General features: G+C 37.4%; 1 protein-coding gene across 1 annotated transcript in view; it reads left to right on the forward strand.

Annotated features, from left to right (window-relative positions):
* The first annotated feature begins 275 nt into the window (after nt 1-275).
* Nucleotides 276-19,402, forward strand: part of SPRED1 (sprouty related EVH1 domain containing 1) — a 151,820-nt gene continuing 132,693 nt past the window's right edge. Inside the window, exon 1 of the mRNA XM_036889896.2 lies at nt 276-408. Within this exon, the coding sequence (XP_036745791.1) occupies nt 377-408 (32 nt within the window). The 5' untranslated portion in view covers nt 276-376. The remainder of the gene's footprint in view (nt 409-19,402) is intronic.

Below are 19,402 nucleotides of genomic sequence, written 5' to 3' on the forward strand. Positions count from 1 at the left end.
GGGAAGCGCCGCCTCTGCTCCCGGGCTCTCCAGCCGCCCGCCGCGCTCCACCCCAGTGCTTGGAGCGGCAGCTCTCCGCTCAGCCTGCGCAGCCCGCGCCCCTCTCCCTCCCCACCCACCGTCCCGGCCCCCCGGATCCCTCGGTCGGGCGTGAGGCGGGGGAGAGGCTGGGGTCGCCACGGCCGAGGTTGCTGCCGCTCCCCTGCGGGGGTGGCCGGGGTTCCCGGTGGGGGGGGCACCGATCCGGCTGAGGCGTCCACCATGGTGAGGCCCCAGAGCCACTGCCCCCGCGCGCCCCCGGCCGCCGCCTGCCCCTCGGTGCTGCTCCTCCGACTGCTGTTGCTCCGCCGCCCAATCGGATCACGGTGAGGGAAAGATGAGCGAGGAGACGGCGACTTCTGACAACGAGTAAGTGCCTGGGTCTTTATTATTAGCCCCCTCCCACCTGCCACCAACACCAGTATTTCCTTGGCGCTTGCCAAGACCCCCGGGGACTTAGGTGCCTGAAAGCTCGCAGCCCTGCAGAGTTCCGTGCATCTTGTTCTGGAGATAACATTAGATTTTTTTAGCCATTTTATTTCTTGGCAGCAACCTCCCCGCCCCTCCCCCCGGCATCCATTCGTTTCCTTCTGGGGGAGGTTTAGAGTGTTGGGGTGGGATGGCAACTGTACGTCCCTGAGGGGCACAGTGTTGACGGATGGAGGCGGGATAGAAATCATCCTGTTGCCTGGAAGACCCGCGTGGCCCGTTCATTTACATTTTAGCATACCAATCAACATACCCTGCATATCCATTCTGCTGCTTTTAGAGCTATTTCCCTGGGAAACTGGTGTGTGGGAGCACCTCCTGCAGCAAACTGCTCTTGAATCCTTAATTCGATGAGTCAGTGACTCTTAAATACCGATTAAGCCTCCACCCTCTTCCCCTCCCCCCTTAAACTTATGACCTGTAGGATTCTTGTAAAAAATTGGGGCTAGGGAACATTTCTAGAATTTAATAGTATTGAGGGCACCTGGAATGTGGGAGTTGTTGAACTGTTAGATTTTACCTCTGCGAAAACTGGTCATGTCTTTATCAGGAGCATAGGATACTGAATGCTGATTTTTCTTCTTCAGCCAAATTGCAATACCCGTCTTAGGTTGATTTAACAGTATTTACAATTGCTGAACATGTTGATGACTTCATTAACTTGTTAGAGCATCTCAGTTTAAGTGTGTATTTGGGCTGTCCTTATGTTTGCTAAACGAGTTACTTAGCCTTTAAAATATTTTGCTTTACCGTAACAGCTGCCTGGAGGAATAATGGTGCGGCAACAGTTCTCTTTTGCGAAGGGATTTAATTCCACGCGGAATATTGGCATCCGTTTTCTCATAGTTAAGTTCAAGTTTTATCTTTGGAGGATTGGAAAGAGTTAAGTGAGTTAAGACTCGTCCTAGGATGCATTCCTTTAAGTAAAGTGCATTGCTCGAGTCAGACCTTTTTGAGATAACTTTAAAGTCCCAAGCCTAGGCCTGTTTAATATGAAATAGCTTGAGAAATGCCAAGCAGCATTTCTCCTCACTCCTCTCACCTCCCCACAACACACTCTTCCGAAGAGCGGGTGTGGGAGAAGGTAGATTGCTGCAGTGTCAGTGCAGTGTGGAAGCAGAAGTGGCCGCCATGTTCTCTCTCTTTTTGTGAATCGCCCTCATTTGCATAGCACACTCTTCATTCATAAAAAAATAATTAAACATCCATCACCTTGGACATGTTGAAAGGATTTCCCAAGAAAAAAATTCGAAGCTTGACTGTCTGTTGTCGTGTAGACTTTGAGTTCAGAAAGTAAGGAGAAGTCTAAGTTATGGGTAAAATTCAAAAACAAAGCACACACCAACAACTACCCCTATTCTCAGAATGTTGACACAGTTATGTGGGAAATATCAGTTCGGGGAGGTGCTGGGATCACGTGATCGCCTCCATTCATAAAATACCTGGCTGTCCATTCACAGTGCTGTACACTGTCTCGCTGCCTTCCTCAGATTAGACCTACTTTGAGAGATCAAGAAGTATCTCAGATAACGCTTAGTTAGGAGGAAAATTGCTAAAAATTCTGAACGAGATGATGATAGTTTTTTCTGGTATCTTTTTAGAAAATAGCCTAAGTCAAAAAGTCAAGTTCCATTTTAGCTATGGGAAAAGACTGATTAATATATTTAAAGTAAAATACTGAATACCTTATTTTCGGGTGCAGCTAACAAAAACAAATGAAGGAATATGAATCGACACAATAAAATATGTTTACAAATGGGATCTTTTTGTACTACTTGCCGTGGACAAATTGAAAATTCTAGTTTTTGTTGTAGTGGTATCAGTGGATAATACCGGTGTTACACTAAAAATGAGTAAATATTCCTAGTGGTTTAATCCCAAATGTGATACCTGAACCACAAAATGACAGTTATTCCCCCACCCCATTTGAAATGTGCTTATATGGAACAACTTGAAAATTACCTCACGCAGACTCTTAGAATTGTTTTCATAAATGTATCCTGCTTTATTAATAATTTATTCTTTAGGGGCTTTGTTTTGGTAGGACAAGAATAATATGTTTTGCATATGTAATATTTTGATGAGATATTAACTCTAAATGGTGCAAACCCTTGAGGTTTTAATTAAAATTTTTTTTATTCTAGAAAGTTGTGTCTTTATCTAGTAATCAGTTTTATTAGAGCCACAATTGTTTGTGTGTTAGCCAAATGACAAAGTTCACAAAGAATGAACTTGACTGTAGCTTTTATTCTGAAAACATATCATTTTTAATATATAATGTTTCAAAGTAGTAGTTTACTACTTATAATCATATATTATGAAGAAACAAAAGAGATAAAATATAGAAGACATCCTTAAAGCCTTAGCATAGTTTAAAAAACTGTCCTGTGATAGGGATTCTATTTGGGCCTTACATATATTTTTGCCTTTTTCTCTTCTACCTTTTTAAATGCCACAATCATTAGGAATTTAATTACAGTGGAGACTGTTCTTAACACTCAAGACTGTTTCTACACTTGATTTCAATCTTTAAAAGAAGTGCACATCACCAGTACCTTGGGAAACTGTTATCCTTTTCTAGATAGATGTTGTGGTAAAATCCAGTAAGGCCTTTAGAGGCCTCATTTTGAAATCCTGTAGCTAAATGCTCTGTTATTTGAAAATAGCGTTTTCTGTGGAAGGATACATAGCTCTCAGAGATTGATGAGTACGTGTTTAATCAAGAATATGTGAAGGATCTGTTATGTGTATGACTTTGTTTTATGTGATGCCAAATATGGGGAAGGATTGGTGAAAGTTTCCTTTTCTTTTCCAGCCATCGATAAGACCCGGAACTGCCTTAAAAGTGCCATTAAAAAAAATTCCTTCCATGCAAGAGGAATAGTTTATTTCAGATAATGTATAAAATGATCTTTAAAGTGAATAAGTAATAATAATTTATTTGCTCTTCTGCCACTCAGATAACAACTCTTAACATTTTATATGTAATCAAACCTTTCCTTTCCTATGATGTGGATGATGAATCAAATCCTTTTATTGGATATTTGCTGCGTGCCTAGCACATGTGATAAGCACATGTATTATATAGTTTTTATATATATGTATACACATATATTCTCAACAGAATGGAATTGCATAGTAGATATTACCATAACTCAATATATTGTGACTGCTTTCCTATGTCATTAAATATTTCCTAGAACATAATTTTTAATGGCTCCATTATAGTCAGTGTGTAACATACATTAGTTTTAATCAGTCTATTATTGTAAGATATTTTTGTTATTTCTAAACAATGCTGCATTTGATCCTGAGTTCTGTCTTCATCCAAACCTATTATTTTTTCTTAGAGATAGTCTAGGAATAGAATTAAAAGAGGTGCAATTTTTAAATTGTTTTATTCTTTCTGCTAAATTGCTATCTAGAAAAGAAAAACTCAGTATGTGAGAGTGCTAATACCTTGAAATGTCTGTCCAATTCTCTTTTAAACATTATTTGCCAGTTTTGAAGGTAGAGATGAGACTGTATTCCTATTTTTAAAATGTGCTGGGTAGTAAAATAAAATTGTTAAAGAAACAACTTGGTAGGTTGTTTTGGGACAACAGGACTGTTCTTAAATACTGTGTTTTAAATAGAATTAAAGTGATCATATAGAAGACGTTTGCAGATAATATAACTCTTACCAACTTTTATGCAGTATGGGATAATATGTAAAGAATGTTGGGCTTGGAATTGGGAGATACATTTCTGTCCTAGCTTTCACTAATATATTCTGTGATTCTGGGCAAATGATAGCCTCTGTGGGCCTCAAGTCTGCTCAGTCGTAAATGAAGCAGTTTGAACTAAGCATCATTATGTGCCTTTCCTGTGCCAAATTACCTTAAAGTAATACAATAATAGACAAATTGCAAGTCACTGGACTTGTAACATACATACTTGTTAATTTTATTATTTTGTTGTTTTGACATATTTAAGCAAATGAAAGGCTTCCAGTAGAGATCTGGTTGTATGATGAAGTAAAAGCATGAATTTGAAGAATGAAGATAAAACATTTGGAAACAATTGGTATATTTATAATCTTTTAAGACTTTTCTTATCTTGGGCTTAATGCCATGTGTCTTTGATAATATATATACTTCACAGATGGAGAACTTCGTAGTGCTTTTTTTTTTTTAATATGGCCTCTGGATGAGTAAGTGAGCAAAAGTATATTGGGTTTGAATACCAACTTGAGTCCTTCTAAGAGGAATATACTTACAAGATAGCAGCCCTCATTCTTAACTTACTGGCTAAGAAGTGTCAAAAGTAAGTCTTTTTGTTGTTGTTCATGCAAGTCATAGTAATCTAGCACCAAGGGGTAAATTTTACTTTAATTAGTTTAAGAAGTTAATGCAGATAGTGAAATTTTTTCTTTCTTATTTAGATTTAATTTGCTGTTTATGAAAAGTTTTGTGTCATAGCTGCATCTCATTTTAGAGTCCAAAACCAAAGTCATTACAGATCCCCAAAGTGGTGTTTTTGTGGCACTCAGAATGGTTTGAAATGAAAAAAACAAAAATAAAAAAACTACTGATAGCTTTTTGTTTAAAATTAGTACATTATTTTTGATAAAACATAGTTTATTAGTAATGGATCTTTGACTGAAGTGTTAAATTGCTTTAGACATAGGGTTCTTAGAATTGAGAATGTTTTTAATAATCTCTAACTGAAACTTGTTTACATTGATTGAAAATTGCAACAAACCAAAGCAGTATTAGAGGTATTTGTGACAATTAGTTTCCTGGTGTTTCCCTAACAAAGTATGGCAAGCTGGATGGCGTAAAACAACAGACATTTATTGTCTCACAGTTCTGGAGGTTGAAATGCAGTGATCAAGGTGTTGGTAGGACCATGTTCTTCTGAAACCAGTAGGGGAATCCTTCTTTGCCTTTTCCTAGCTTCTGGTGGTTGATGGCAGTCTTTGGCATTTCTTGGCTTGTAGCTGCTCAATTCCATTCTCTGGCTTCATTATCACATGGTGTTCTTCTGTGTGTCTGTGTCTTCATGTGGCCATCCTCTTAAAAGGACACCAGTCATAGTGGATTAGGAGTTCACTCAGCTCCAAGATGGCCTCTTCTTGACTAATTCCACCTGCAGTGACACTATTTTCAAATGTCATGTTCTGAGAACTGGGGGTTAGAACCCACATATTTTTTTGGAGGGTAGCAATTCAATCCATAACACCAATAGAAATCAGTTTTTTTTCCTTATAATTGCTGTTCAGTTGTTGCACGGATCTTTAAATAGCTCCTATAGTCATCACTAGTTGGAAATATAGTTCTTAAGCCATTGCTAGAGCTTATATTTTAATATGTTAAAAAAGCAGCACATATGTACTATATAATTATAAGTATTTTAATAATTCTATGTAATTGACTTTTTTTGTAATCTTATGTATTTTTTAGGCCTTTAATATTTTTCTGAGAAGAGGGCCATAGGCTTCACTAGACTGTGAAAGAGGTCTGTGGCACAAAAGTTTAAAATATTCTGCTGTGGACTGAGGCCTAAATGGCTGAGCCCAAAGATAGAGATTATAAAATAGGAAAATGAAGAAACATGGAGGGTAAGATAAACAAGTCCAACATACAGCAAACAGTTCCAAAAGAAGAGATAATGGAAGAGAGGAAATATTCAGAGATAATCGCTGAGAATTTTCAAGATGTAGCAAGTCAAACCCAACTCGGTGAACGAAAAACAAAGCCTCACAGTCCAACTGGGTTTATCTTGAGATTGCAAGGCTGGATCAACATGAGAAAATCAATGTAGTCTATTACATGTGAAGATTAAGGAAAATAAATGGTATAATCTTAAATGCCAGAAATGTAATACTGTTGTTCATTCTCTGCCATAATATGGAAGTAAATGTTCATAATTTATAGATTTACAATACAAATGTTCACAAATATAGATTTATTTTTCTCCCTAGAATTTTACTTCTAATTTTTTTTTAATTTAAAATTAATTTTGGATTTGACTGGTGGAAATTAACCTTGTATCTGAAATTTTTGAATTATCTTAGAAGGCATTTTCTATGTTTAGAGTGCAAAACAAAAACTTTAGTAATTCAAGAATAATTGGAAATTAATTTTGATCTAATACCAGTTTTATAATTTTATTTCTAAACTTATATAACAGGGATTATAGTTTAGATAAGGGCCGTTATGACTTGTAATGTAAAATGTTATTATTCTCCTGGAAGTATTTAATGATACTATTACCTATGATTAAACGTTTATTGTCTGTTCACCTGGTTACAGATTACTTTTACAAATACATAGTATTTGTTAATGGTGTCTCTCTGTTAGTATTCTGTAGTGGGATCACCAAAAACTTAGATGGAATTTGGTGAATTGTGACTTTTCTAATGCCATTTTTTTCAAAGTTATTGAAACTTTGACCACATTGGAATGTTTTATTAACTTTGACATAAAGTTAACAAACTTTTTTTTTTTCACTGTTTACAAGTAAAATTACACTGATACTTTTGAGATTGGAATTAGAGATTAATTCTGGGTTTGTCCCTTAATAATATATAAAAGTATTTCAGAATTTTAGTTGCTGAATTGCACATGTAGATTTCTTACTTTTTCAGGACAGTCCCATTAGTAATTTTTTCTTTAAGAATTTCAGTTCAGTGACATTTGAGTATCTGCTAGACACTTGATTTTTCCTTAGCCCTGGAGATATAAAGATAAGTAAAACCTGATAACTGTGTTCAGGATCCAACAAGGGAACTAGATCCCTCAGAAATGTGATGAGTGCTCTGCTTCCTGAGTTCTTCAAGGCTCAAGGAGAAAGTGATTCTGCCTGGGGGTGGATGGCAGTGAGGGAGCTGTGTGTGAAAAAGTTTCAGAAAAGAGAGCTTTGGAAAGGGGAAGAGCATTCCAGAAAGAGTAGGGTTGCAGCAGGGGACAAAAAAGAAACCCCAAAAAAACAAGCGTAGAGGGATTAAAGAAACATTTGTTTGATTTTAGAAAAGCAATAACGTTTTAGATACACTTTTTGAAGGAAAGGTGAGGATATAAGAAAAGTGTTGAGGGCTAGATTGTGATTGTTTTTAGGTTTGTGCTTAAGTTTGTATTAGCAATGTTGGGGCAAAGGGTGGCCAGGCCTGGAGCATGTAACCCCAAAATAAATATGACAGAAGCTCCTGAAAATTAGATTTTCATGAAAAGTTGAGGAAAATTTATTCAGCTGGTTAGTAATAGTAATATTAATTTTAAACAGTTCCCACTGATTTTTCAGATAAAGCACTAAGAGCTCAAAGAAATTTTGTTCTTCGACTACTCTCCCTCACTCCTCACAGCGCCACTCAGGTCAGTAAGGATGTTCACTATAAAGTACCAACTAAAGTCTTTACATGTAGACAGCGGGGAACCATTATTTTAAGTGAGGGAGTGATAATCAGATTTGTGTGTGGATACTGGGAATTGTTTGGACAGTTGATTGAAAGGAGAAAAATGAACTACAGTTGATGAAGAAGATAAAATATTCAAGGCAAAACAAGAGCTGGAAGTAGTGCATTTGAAACTGTTGGGGTGAAACCAAGGCAGTCCAGATGTCCAGTACGATTACTTGATTGGATAGGAAGGAAGGAGTAGGAGGAGTGTGGGATGACTCGAACGTTTTATATTTGTGCTGCTGTGGTGCTTTTAAACCAAGTGGAAAAGAGGAAAAGAGGTAGAGAAAGTTTTTAATGGGAAAATAATGCAATTTTGATGTTTTAAAGTTTGTGGATACCTACCTAGGTATCAAGGTAGAAAATGTCTTATAAGGTGTTTTAAGTATAGGTTTGGCACCCGAAGAAGATTGAGAAGGTAAATTAGAGGTGATGCCTTCAGCATATGTAACAATTGAAGCTGGGGAAAATTGCCCAAAGAGAATATTAAGTTGTAATGGAAAGATGAGTAAGAAATAACAGTGTTTTTAAGGGAGACCAAGAAGAGACACCAAGACAGAAAAGTCTTGAGAGGTAGGAGAGTTTAGAGAAAGTAATAAAGGCAAAATGGGAAATGAAGTGGAGACAGCAATGAGTAAGATTATACACATCCAGGGGGAAGTTAGGAATTGAGATTAATTATTTGTTGGATGAGGTTGTGTCAGTAGTGGGGAGAAAGAGAAAAAAGATTTAAGGAAAGGCGAGTAATTGGTAGAGGAAGGTGCAGGAAAGACAAGTCTCTCAAACTGTTTTACTGCTTTTCAGGCTCTGCTAGGTTTAATCCTCCTAATGACCATGTGAGCCAAATATTATCCATAGTTTTCATAGGAGGTAGCTGAGACTTTAGAGAGGTTTAGTAACTTGCCCACAGCCACAGAAGGGAGTAAGTGGTAGAACTAAGACTCAAATTGTGCTGTGTTTATGCCACACTATACCTCGTACATTTAATGTCTAGACTAGATTTTAATGAAAAGAACTAGCTTGAAGTTATAGGTAGACACGTAGAATTGACAACTGTTTTGAGGGACTGGATTTTGGTGAAAGTAAAGATCATGTAGAGTGGAAGGGGGGAAAATTGGAAGATAGATTTTAACCAGAAAACACAAACTCAAGAGTGATGACAGATGAGGGAAGATTAAAGTAGAAACAGGCTGTTGGAGTACAGGAACCATGATCTGCTAGGATATTAAAAAAGATCAACAATATGGCTGTTCAAGTTGGTTGGTAGAAGGGGTTGCTGCGGAGAGGAATCCTGAACCAGTGCCCATGTATTTGATGTGTGGGGAATGAGTTACTTAGAAAAAGAGTATGAATGTTGATAATGGCCTCTACAATTTAAAGAGACAGGAGTAAGCATTTTGGAATTGGTGTTTGAAGAGGAGGGTGCTGGGGAGAAAGATAAAAAAAGAGAAGTGCTTAGCTGAGAGGAGTTTGAGAGAATTGGAAATGACAGAATCTCATGTAATAATGGTCCTATCAGGAATGAGGGATGTAGAGAATTAGGAAGCAGAAGGGAAGATAGACATATGACTTAGTTATCCAGATTTGGATTATTAAGAACTTCACGGTTTTCTGAGATGCTAGCATGTTGACTGGTGTTGCAGTTTTATCCATTTAAGTTAAATTGTCTCTGACAGAAGGTTTTGTATTCTTTGGGTACTCCAATCTTAATGTGCTTAGAAAGGCCTTTTCACAACAAAATACATAATTAACTTTGTGTTCACAATTAACATGATCCTGTAGTTACTGCTGGTTGTTGCATTAAGACTTTGGCAAACCACATACCTGTCTTTCAACTCGACTCTCCATCTGTAAAACGAGGATAGTATGTACCTACTTCAGAGGAATGTTAAGATAAATGTAAACTTCTCTACCCCCAATAACATTTTTTGATTAGAGATAAGAGAATGTTAAAAATAACTTAATTCTTGAGAAGAAAGGTCTGTATTCATGAAATAATCAGTGCTCTTTTTCATTTAGTCTGGAGGTAGAGTTACTTTTTTTTTTAAAAGGATTATTGACCTGCTAGAAGAATTATATTTCAGCTTAAATGTTAAAAAACAGCTTTTCAGGAAAACTTAAATCTAAAAATTCCAATAGCAGAAAATAATATAAAGCTATGTTGTAAACATTTTCTTCCATGTTCTGAGCAGACTAAGTGAAGAGGTAGTAGATACACCTAGTGTTGGGAAAGACACTAAGGCAAAGACTTGGCCCTAGCCAGTTGTTTGTTTGATATTTAATACAACTATTTAGTAATCAAAGGAGTATGTTTCTAGAGCTTGTTAATTAAAGCAATTTCAATACCTGAGCACATTTTGAAGTGTAAGATTAGACATCTCTCCATTATTTTCAGTGGAAAAAGCTATCTTTTTCTGGTTGAATGCAGTAGTTTTCACTGTATGGAGGGAAAAATCTGCTTTCATGGAAGAGGAGGGGAGAGAATTTTTCATCTTATTAAAGATTTAGATGTTTTATTTTTTGTACCTGCAATCAATCTAGGATCCCTTTGAATAGGTGAGATAGGCTAGATCTGCTAGCCTAGAAATTCATTACTCTTGATTTAATGTTTCATTTGTGCAGCTAAAGGTCTGTAAGCTTATGTTCATTTCAGTCCAAAAACAAGTTTGTTAACATTCTGAGCTAGTCGAAGGAGAATTTGATTGGTGGGAGTCATAAGCCCTGCTATGCCATTAGTTTGCTGAGGCAAACTTTTTTTTAGGTATGTTTCTACTTTGGCAAAATGGGAGAAAGGCTGACTTGGAGAAGAGATGGTAAATTATTTTTTTTCCCACTTTTTAATATCAAATCAGAAAGTGTGTGGCTATAAGATAAAACATTTTTAGCAGCAGAGTCTGGGGATGACCAATGCATTATAAACACAAGACTTTTTTTTTTCTTTTTTCTTTTGCTATCATTAATATACAATTACATGAGCAACAATGTGGTTACTAGATTCACCCCATTATCAACTCCCCACCATACACCCCATTACAGTCACTGTCCATCAGCGTAGTAAGATGCTATAGAGTCAGTACTTATCTGCTCTGTGCTATACTGCCTTCCCCCTGCCCTCCCCTACATTATGTGTGCTAATCGTAATGCCCCCTTTTTCCCCCTTATCCCTACCTTCCCACCCACCACCCCCAGTCCCTTTCCCTTTGGCAACGGCTAGTTCATTCTTGGGTTCTGTGAGTCTGCTGCTGTTTTGTTGCTTCAGTTTTTGCTTTGTTCTTATACTCCACAGATGAGTGAAATCATTTGATACTTGCCTTTCTCCGCCTGGCTTATTTCACTGAGCATAACACCCTCTAGCTCTGTCCATGTTGCAAATGGTAGGATTTGTTTTCTTCTTATAGCTGAATAAAATTCCATTGTGTATCATGTACCACATCTTCTTTATCCATTCATCTACTGATGGACTCTTAGGTTGTTTCCATTTCTTGGCTATTGTGTAAGTTGTGCTGCGATAAACATAGGGGTGCATATGTCTTTTTCAAACTGGGCTACTGCATTCTTAGGGTAAATTCCTAGGAGTGCAATTCCTGGGTCAAATGGTATTTCTATTTTGAGCTTTTTGAGGAACCTCCATACTGCTTTTCACAATGGTTGAACTATTTACATTCCCACCAGCAGTGTAGGAGGGTTCCCCTTTCTCCACATTGTCGCCAGCATTTGTTGTTCCTATTCTTTTCTATGTTGGCCATCCTAACTGGTGGGACGTGATATCTCCTTGTGGTTTTAATTTGCATTTCCCTGATAATTAGCAATGTGGAGCATCTTTTCCTGTGCCTGTTGGTCATCTGAATTTCTTCTTTGGAGAAGTGTCTGTTCATATCTTCTGCCCATTTTTTGATAGGGTTATTTGCTTTTTGGTTGTTGAGGCATGTGAGTTCTTTATATATTTTGGATGTTAACCCCTTGTTGGGTATGTTGTTTATAAATATATTCTCCCATACTGTAGGATGCCTTTTTGTTATGCTGCTGGTGTCCTTTGCTGTATAGAAGCTTTTTAGCACGATGTAGTCCCATTTGTTCATTTCTGATTTTGTTTCCCTTGCCCAAGGAGATGTGTTCAGGGAAAAGTTGCTAATGTTTATATTCAAGAGATTTTTGCCTATGTTTTCTTCTAAGAGTTTATGGTTTCATGACTTACATTCAGGTCTTTGATCCATTTTGAGTTTACTTTTGTGTATGGGTTTAGACAATAATCCAGTTTCATTCTCTAGCATGTAGCTGTCCAGTTATGCCAACACTAGCTGTTGAAGAGGCTGTCTTTCCCCATTGTGTATCCATGGCTCCTTTATCATATATTAATTGACCATATATGCTTGGGTTTATATCTGGGCTCTCTAGTCTGTTCCATTGGTCTATGGCTCTGTTCTTGTGCCAGTACCAAATTGTCTTGATTACTGTGGCTTTGTAGTAGAGCTTGAAGAGAGATGTTAAATTATAAAATGTTTTATTTAATAACTTCTGAAAGATCATACCATGTTGGATAGTAACTAACATATATTAAGCATTTTGTTGTATGTCAAACATGATTATCTCATTTTATCCTTCACTCCAAAACAGATTACATTTAAGCTTCTGTCCTTTTTTAAAAAAACCTTTGGTGCACAGAATTGGACTAATCATTATCTTTATTCATACTATCATTATTGGTATGTGTATGGATCTTGGTAGCCTATTATTTTAATTTTTTATTTGACATATACTCACAGTACAAAGAATCAGGACATTAATGAAAATATAATACATAAAGTTCTTCTATCATATTCTCTTGACTTTTTCTCAGAGTTTACTCTATCCTGAGTTGTGTGCTTAAAATTCTTTTCCTATTTAAAAAAAGTTTTATCCCATATATGTATGCCTAAATAGTGTCTCATTGTTTTTGACCTATGTAAAAGGAATATATTTACTTATATGTCAATTTCTATAACTTGGTTTTATACACACACACACAGACACACACACCACACACACACTCAACAATGCATTGCAAAGATGTATCCATGCTTTTGGGCATAGTTTTAAAATTCATTTTGCACTGCCATATAATATTCTATCATGTGAGGTTATCTCAGTTTAGACACTTGTTTAAAGTTATATAGGTTATCTCCAGGTATTTGCTGGCATGGACATGATGTGAACATTTTTGTAATACGCTTCTGATACACATGTGCTAAAGATTCTCCTGGGTGTATATTTAGGAGTAAAATATAAAATAGTTGGATTACAGAGTACATTGTGAATTTTCAGGTTTACACAGTAATGCCAAAGTGTGTCCCAAAGTAGTTCCAGTAACAATGTAAGAGAATGGGTATAAAATCTTATTTTATTGTGGTTTTGTTTTGCATTTTCTTCAATAGATAATGATTTTTGCTGGGTTTTTTTGAGTGCCTGCTGTATGCCTCTGTTCTACTTTACATGAATCAATAAATTCTTTTAATCCTACAACAACCCTTTTGAGTAGTAGGTACTGTTACATGTATTTTATAGATGAGGAAATTGAGGCATGATGAGGTTAAGCTAATAAATGATAGAGTTCAGATTCAGACTTGGTCAGGTCAGGCTGCTACATCCAGCTTCTTAACTGGTGTGATATTTTACCTCTCCAAATACTCATGTTTATGCATTCACACTCTTTTTTCCTTTCCCCCCACCCCTATAAATGTCTGGGCCAAATGTACTTGTGATGGTGAGCATTGGTTATTCTGTCCTTACATTATTGTGTGTTAGCAGTGTCCATTGTGTAGTCTTCCTTTAAAAAGCAATTTCTTACAAAACGTAAGTTTCTTTATTGCTAGAATGAGTAAGATGGCTCAGATGATTTCCAGTACCTTTGGGTCTAATACTTTTCATGTGATTTATTCCCTGTGCAGTTTATTTCAGAATAATCTGTTATTTGCATTTTTAATTTTATTTTAGTATGAAAATGTGAAACAATTCATTCAGTACCTTTTATTTCATTGTGTAATTATATTGGAAGTGAGTTATTTATTTTTAATACAGTATTTTTAATGTGTTAAATAATATAAAAATTTTTTGTTGCCTGTTGCAGTAAGGAAAAGTGTTTTAATTCAAATCCATTTGTGTATACTTCATGTTTTAGTGGTAGTTAACTGTTACAGTGTAGTGAACCCAAAAGGATTGATCACACGTGTGTTCGAAGGGTAGGCTGATGAAAGCAGCCAAATAGATGGAGAGCAGGATGTCATAGCATTTCTTATGAGTCAAATTTAGTTTGTTTCGTGGATTTTACATTGCTCTTAGATTTGGCACATTGATTAATGTTGATAATGAAGTAGCTACAATAAACATTTATTGAGCATTTATTATATGCCAGAGAAAGGATTGGAACTGATGTTTTTATTAGTTAAGAAGATAGGCTTTGGGGAAGTAGATGAATAAAATGTGGATTTTTAACCTCAAGGAGTTATCAATCTGATACTAGAAATAAATTACTGATTCTTTGGTAATGAAGGGCATACTTGGAAATACTGATTGTCTGCTAGGGGAAAGTACAGTTTTCCCAGAAGAGTGAGAAAAACTATTGAAAGTAAAAATCATTTCATTTTGAAGAGGCATCTTTATGTGTTTAACTTGATATGTAGTTGTCTAGTCTTAAAATCTGACAAAGTAAATTTAAATGTCTTTGATTCACTTTGAAGTTTGTATGTGAGGATAGTGTAAAGAAGGTAAAAGATTTAGTGTCTTAATTTAGAGTTAAGGATCAGATGAATATTGTGAACTTAGATGTTTTATAACCTTAGCCTTTATGTATGCAAATAAATTTTATATATGAATTTCACTTTATTATTTATAGGATGTACATGACTTTAATCTTAAAAAATCATTTCTTTCATTAGCAAGAACTTTAACTTGTAACTGTTAAGCCCATTTGTGTCAGACTGTAAGCATTAAATATGTCATTATAAGTCAGATAAACAAGCCTAGATTTCTGATTGGAAGACTAAGGGGTCTTTTAGATGAGGTACACATCCTTGTGGTTAGAAATTCCTCCCTCTAAACTTGTCATGAACCTACTGAACTGTAGGTTTTTCTCCCTTTCCTCTCAGTTATTTGTACTAAAAATTGTAGATTTTATGGGTGAGAGGACAAGGTAGAAGCAATGAAGGGATTATATAAACATGCTGGTCTGTTATTGTCTCTTCCCAGCCTGCATAATCTTGACAAATTTTTCAGTGTTACATACTATGCTGCCATTCAAAGATATGTGGCAGTTATTGGTAAAATAAGTATAAACTAGTCGTCCTCATATTCCTGTGTTCCTTCAGAAAATTTTTATGTGTGTGTATGTATTCATTCTCATTTTGAAATGATTTTAGGCCTACAAAAATAGGAAAAAATATACAAAGAATATCCACTGTATTTTTCAGCCAGCTTCCCAAAATGTTAACATCTTACATAGCCAGATCAGGATATTAGCATTGACATATTATCTACTGACTTAATTCAAGTTTCATCAGTTGTTCCAGTAATTTATTTTTTCCTGTTCAGAATGCAATCCATCCTCACATACCAAGTTTTTATGTCTCCTTAGTGTCCTTTAATGTGGAACAACTCTACAATCTTTCTTGTAAAATTTTGAAATTTTTGAAATGTACTGGCTACGTATTTTGTAGACTGTCCTCAGTTTAGGTTTGTCTGATGCTCTTAATTAAATTCAAGTTAAGCAATTTTGGCAATAATATTATAAAGTGATAGTGTCCTCATGCTTTGAGTCAGGAGGTCCATAATGTTGGTATACCCCATACTGATGATAATGAGCTTTAATTAGTTGGTGAAGATGGTATCTGCCAGGTTTCTCAGCTGGTAAATTCTCTTTGTAATAAGCATCTTTTGGGGAGAGATTTTTTGAAACTGATTCCTATCGTAAACCTGTCCACTACTTTTTACATCTGTTGATGATTCCTGCCTGCAAGAATTATTGTGGTGTTTGCCAAGTGGTGATTTTCTATTTCCATCATTCCTTCCACTTTTATTAATTGGAATTCTGTAGACAAGCTTTCTTTTCTTCCTACACTTATTAACTATTTCTGTCATTATGGATTATAATCCATTATTGTGATTATTTTGATGCTTTACTGTTCCAGATTTGGTCATTGGTAGCCCCATCAATTTGGATTCTGTGCTTTCTTGACATGTTCCGTTTTTTGAGCCTTTTTGGCTTCACAAGGTATTCCAGGCTCATCTCATATTTTCCCTGTCGCAGCTTTATCGTCATTCCATTATGGAAGTCTGGTTCCTTTTTTTGAGAAATAAATTTAGAAACTGTTTTTGAGTACTGGGTGTGCTCACTGGCATTAGGGTGAGGTTGGTGGTACTAATCCCATTTTACAGGTGAAGAAAACCAGCTGAAGGTTAAAAGTCTTGTTCATAACACTCAGATAAAAGTGATAGAGTTGAGACATAAACTCAGACCTTCTTAGTCCAGTGTACAGATTCTTTCTCCTTTCTCTACTATATTATTAACATAGTAGGCCTTCCTTATATTTGTCTTTGCCATTGATTTTTTTATTTGTCTTACCTAGTGTAATTATGGGGGGAAAATCCTGGGGCAAAATACCTTTGAATTCAAAATCAGTCAAAGGGAGAAATAAAGTGGGAGAATCCCATTTCTTTCTTTTTTTTAATTGAAAATGAGGTGATATTTAATCTACAGTTTAAAGACTAAATGGTACACCGGATACATTACAAAATTTGATTTTGAAATAGATTTGAATTTAAAACAGATTTTATTCAAAATGATTTCAGTAGCTCAGGTGCTCCACAACATTGTGGCAGTGCAACCATTACATGATAGCTTCTGAATTGTCCAAGGGGATAAAAGCCTTTTCAAATATGGGAAGAAATTAAATCTCTCCACAGTATTAAGCCCTAAGAGTTACTGTCCCTTATAGCCACACTGTTATTGTCAGTTTCATAGACTTTTACTTTATAAAGAACTCCCACATGAAATAATTTCTGGAGGCTTTCCCAGATATATACAGCTACATTTTCGGTCGTGCTTATGGTGTCTGTAAAGTACAGCACATCGAGATCCACATTCTTATGATCAAGAGGCTTCATAATTGCCTCCTCCATATGCTCTTTGAGGTCAGTCAGATTCATAAGCATCCCTGTGACAGGATCAATCTCTCCATGTACTGTCACCTCAACTTTATAATTGTGGCCATGGCCATTTGGATTGTTGCATTTCCCAAACAATTTAAAGTTTTCTTAATTACTCAGAGATTTGCTGTGCAACTGGTGCATGTGCTGAAGGAGATGAGGCGGGTTACCAGCATCCTGCAGGAAGGCCAGAGCCCAACGCGCTCATCACGTCACATGGCCAACCTCTGCTGCCAGGGCCGCCCTTCTGCGGCTGCGCAGTACGTTTATTTCTTACAAGCAGTTGTGCTGCGTCCTTTGTCACCCGGCTGCAGAAGAAGAGGCTCCACCCAACCTCCCTTGTAATTACCTATTGATATGGGAATGGGCTACTTCTCTCCACCCGTTAGAAACACCTATTGATAAGGAGATGCACTAAGGCCAGGCGAGAGATTCTGGAAATATTGCAATTTTACCCATAGCCCACTGCTCCAGAAATCTCACCTTACAATCTACTTGTTCGCCATCTTCCGCAGTGGTCCCTTTGTGAGAAAACTGGAGCATTATAATCAGACTAATGACATACAATAGCAACAGCAATAAAATCATGATAATCCTCAGGCTGGAGGATTCAGCTAAGTTAAAAGTCCTATGCCGATTTAGTCCACAGCTCACCCATTCTACAGGCGGTCAGTAGCTGAACAGGTAGGGAGTTCAGAGCAATCATCATGCAGCAGCTGCAGCCAGGGGGCGGGTCCAGGCCATAGGGACTATAGAAGAAAATAACCTTAAGGATGATAAGGTAAACGTTTTAATGACACCAGCATAGATAAATCTTGTCCATCAGGTAAGATGTATGCAAGAGAGTGGTGCTGTGATAGGACAGTGGCAGGAATGGGATCTCATCTGGGTCTAGTATACTAGACTTTCACCACCCTCCCTTTGGGAGTTACAGGTCGGTCAATATATAGGGCTATGGGAGGTACATGTACTGGCCATAAAGATAAAATAAAACTTCCCTGTAAGATACTCTTACCTTCTGGACATTTTGGGTACTCTACCATGATCTTTGGGGACCACTCTGCTGTTACTCCAGGAATACACATGAGGCCAGCTTCCAGGCCTTTTTATTATATATTTTTCCCCAAGGTGCTGAAAGGACCAGCCATCGTTGGTCCATGTGTCAAAATGTCCATGGTCACATCCACTCAACAGAGTTTCCAGGGTTTAATTCATTTGGGGCTGGCAGCAGGATGTTGCTCTGCTGGCCATATCCTGGCTTCAATAACTCCTCTTTGGTTTGTATGTGCAGCTGTATAGGGCAGGCAGCAATGTGGGTTAGCATATCCACAGGGCTCAAGGTTCCTTTTTGGGGTTTCTCATTCAAATGCCATAGCACTGTCTGTGAGTGAACTGACCAGCCCCATAGACTATTGGTGTCCGACTTTAGGTCAGATTTCAACAAACCATTGTACTTCTCTATCATGCCTGCTCTGGTTCATGAAACTTCCACTTTATTCCTAATTGCTGCACTCATTTTTGTAACCCATGTCCAGTAAAGTGGGTGCTTTGATTGCTTTCAGTCACCTGTGGGCAGCGATAGGCTGCAAAGAGATGCTCTAGGCTCCTTTTAGTGGTTTGCTGATCTGCATGATGTGCAGGTAAAGCAACCAACAGTCCAGTAGCTGTGTCCAAACAAGTCATGGCCTACCAATATCCTTTTGATATGGGCAGAGGCCCAATATAGCCTATTTGCCACCTGTCAAGGGATATCGGCCCCCTTACTATTGTCCCATGTTGCTGTGGGACCCAGTGTAAGTCCCTCTTAGAGCACACAAGGCCCTCCTTCTGGGCTCTGTTGACTTTTTCAAAGGTCAACGGCAAGCCCCACCTACGGGCTACAGCCCACATTGTCGTTTGCCCCGTGTGCAACAAACACTAATGTAACCATTGGGCTACATCAGAGGTAGGCTTTCCTTCTAGCCAACGCACCTGGGCCAATATGTCTGCTCTATCATTCCCTGGGGATGCTAAAGGCAAATAGCCAGTCACATGATATACGGTAACTGTCTGATCAGAGGCCCATAGGTCTTGCCACAACTCTTGCCCCCAAAGGTGACTAACCAGTTGGCATGGTACCATGTCAGTAACCACAGGGGTCAAGCCCTGATAGATGGCCCAGCTATCAGTGCAGACAACTATAGGAGAGGGCTCCTGGGTGATCATGAGTCATACTGCCTGCATCTCAGCCCATTGGCTGCTCTTCCCCTCTCCATCCTC

The sequence above is a fragment of the Manis pentadactyla genome, chromosome 11, assembly GCF_030020395.1.
Source record: "Manis pentadactyla isolate mManPen7 chromosome 11, mManPen7.hap1, whole genome shotgun sequence".
In the NCBI taxonomy this organism is placed as follows: domain Eukaryota; kingdom Metazoa; phylum Chordata; class Mammalia; order Pholidota; family Manidae; genus Manis; species Manis pentadactyla.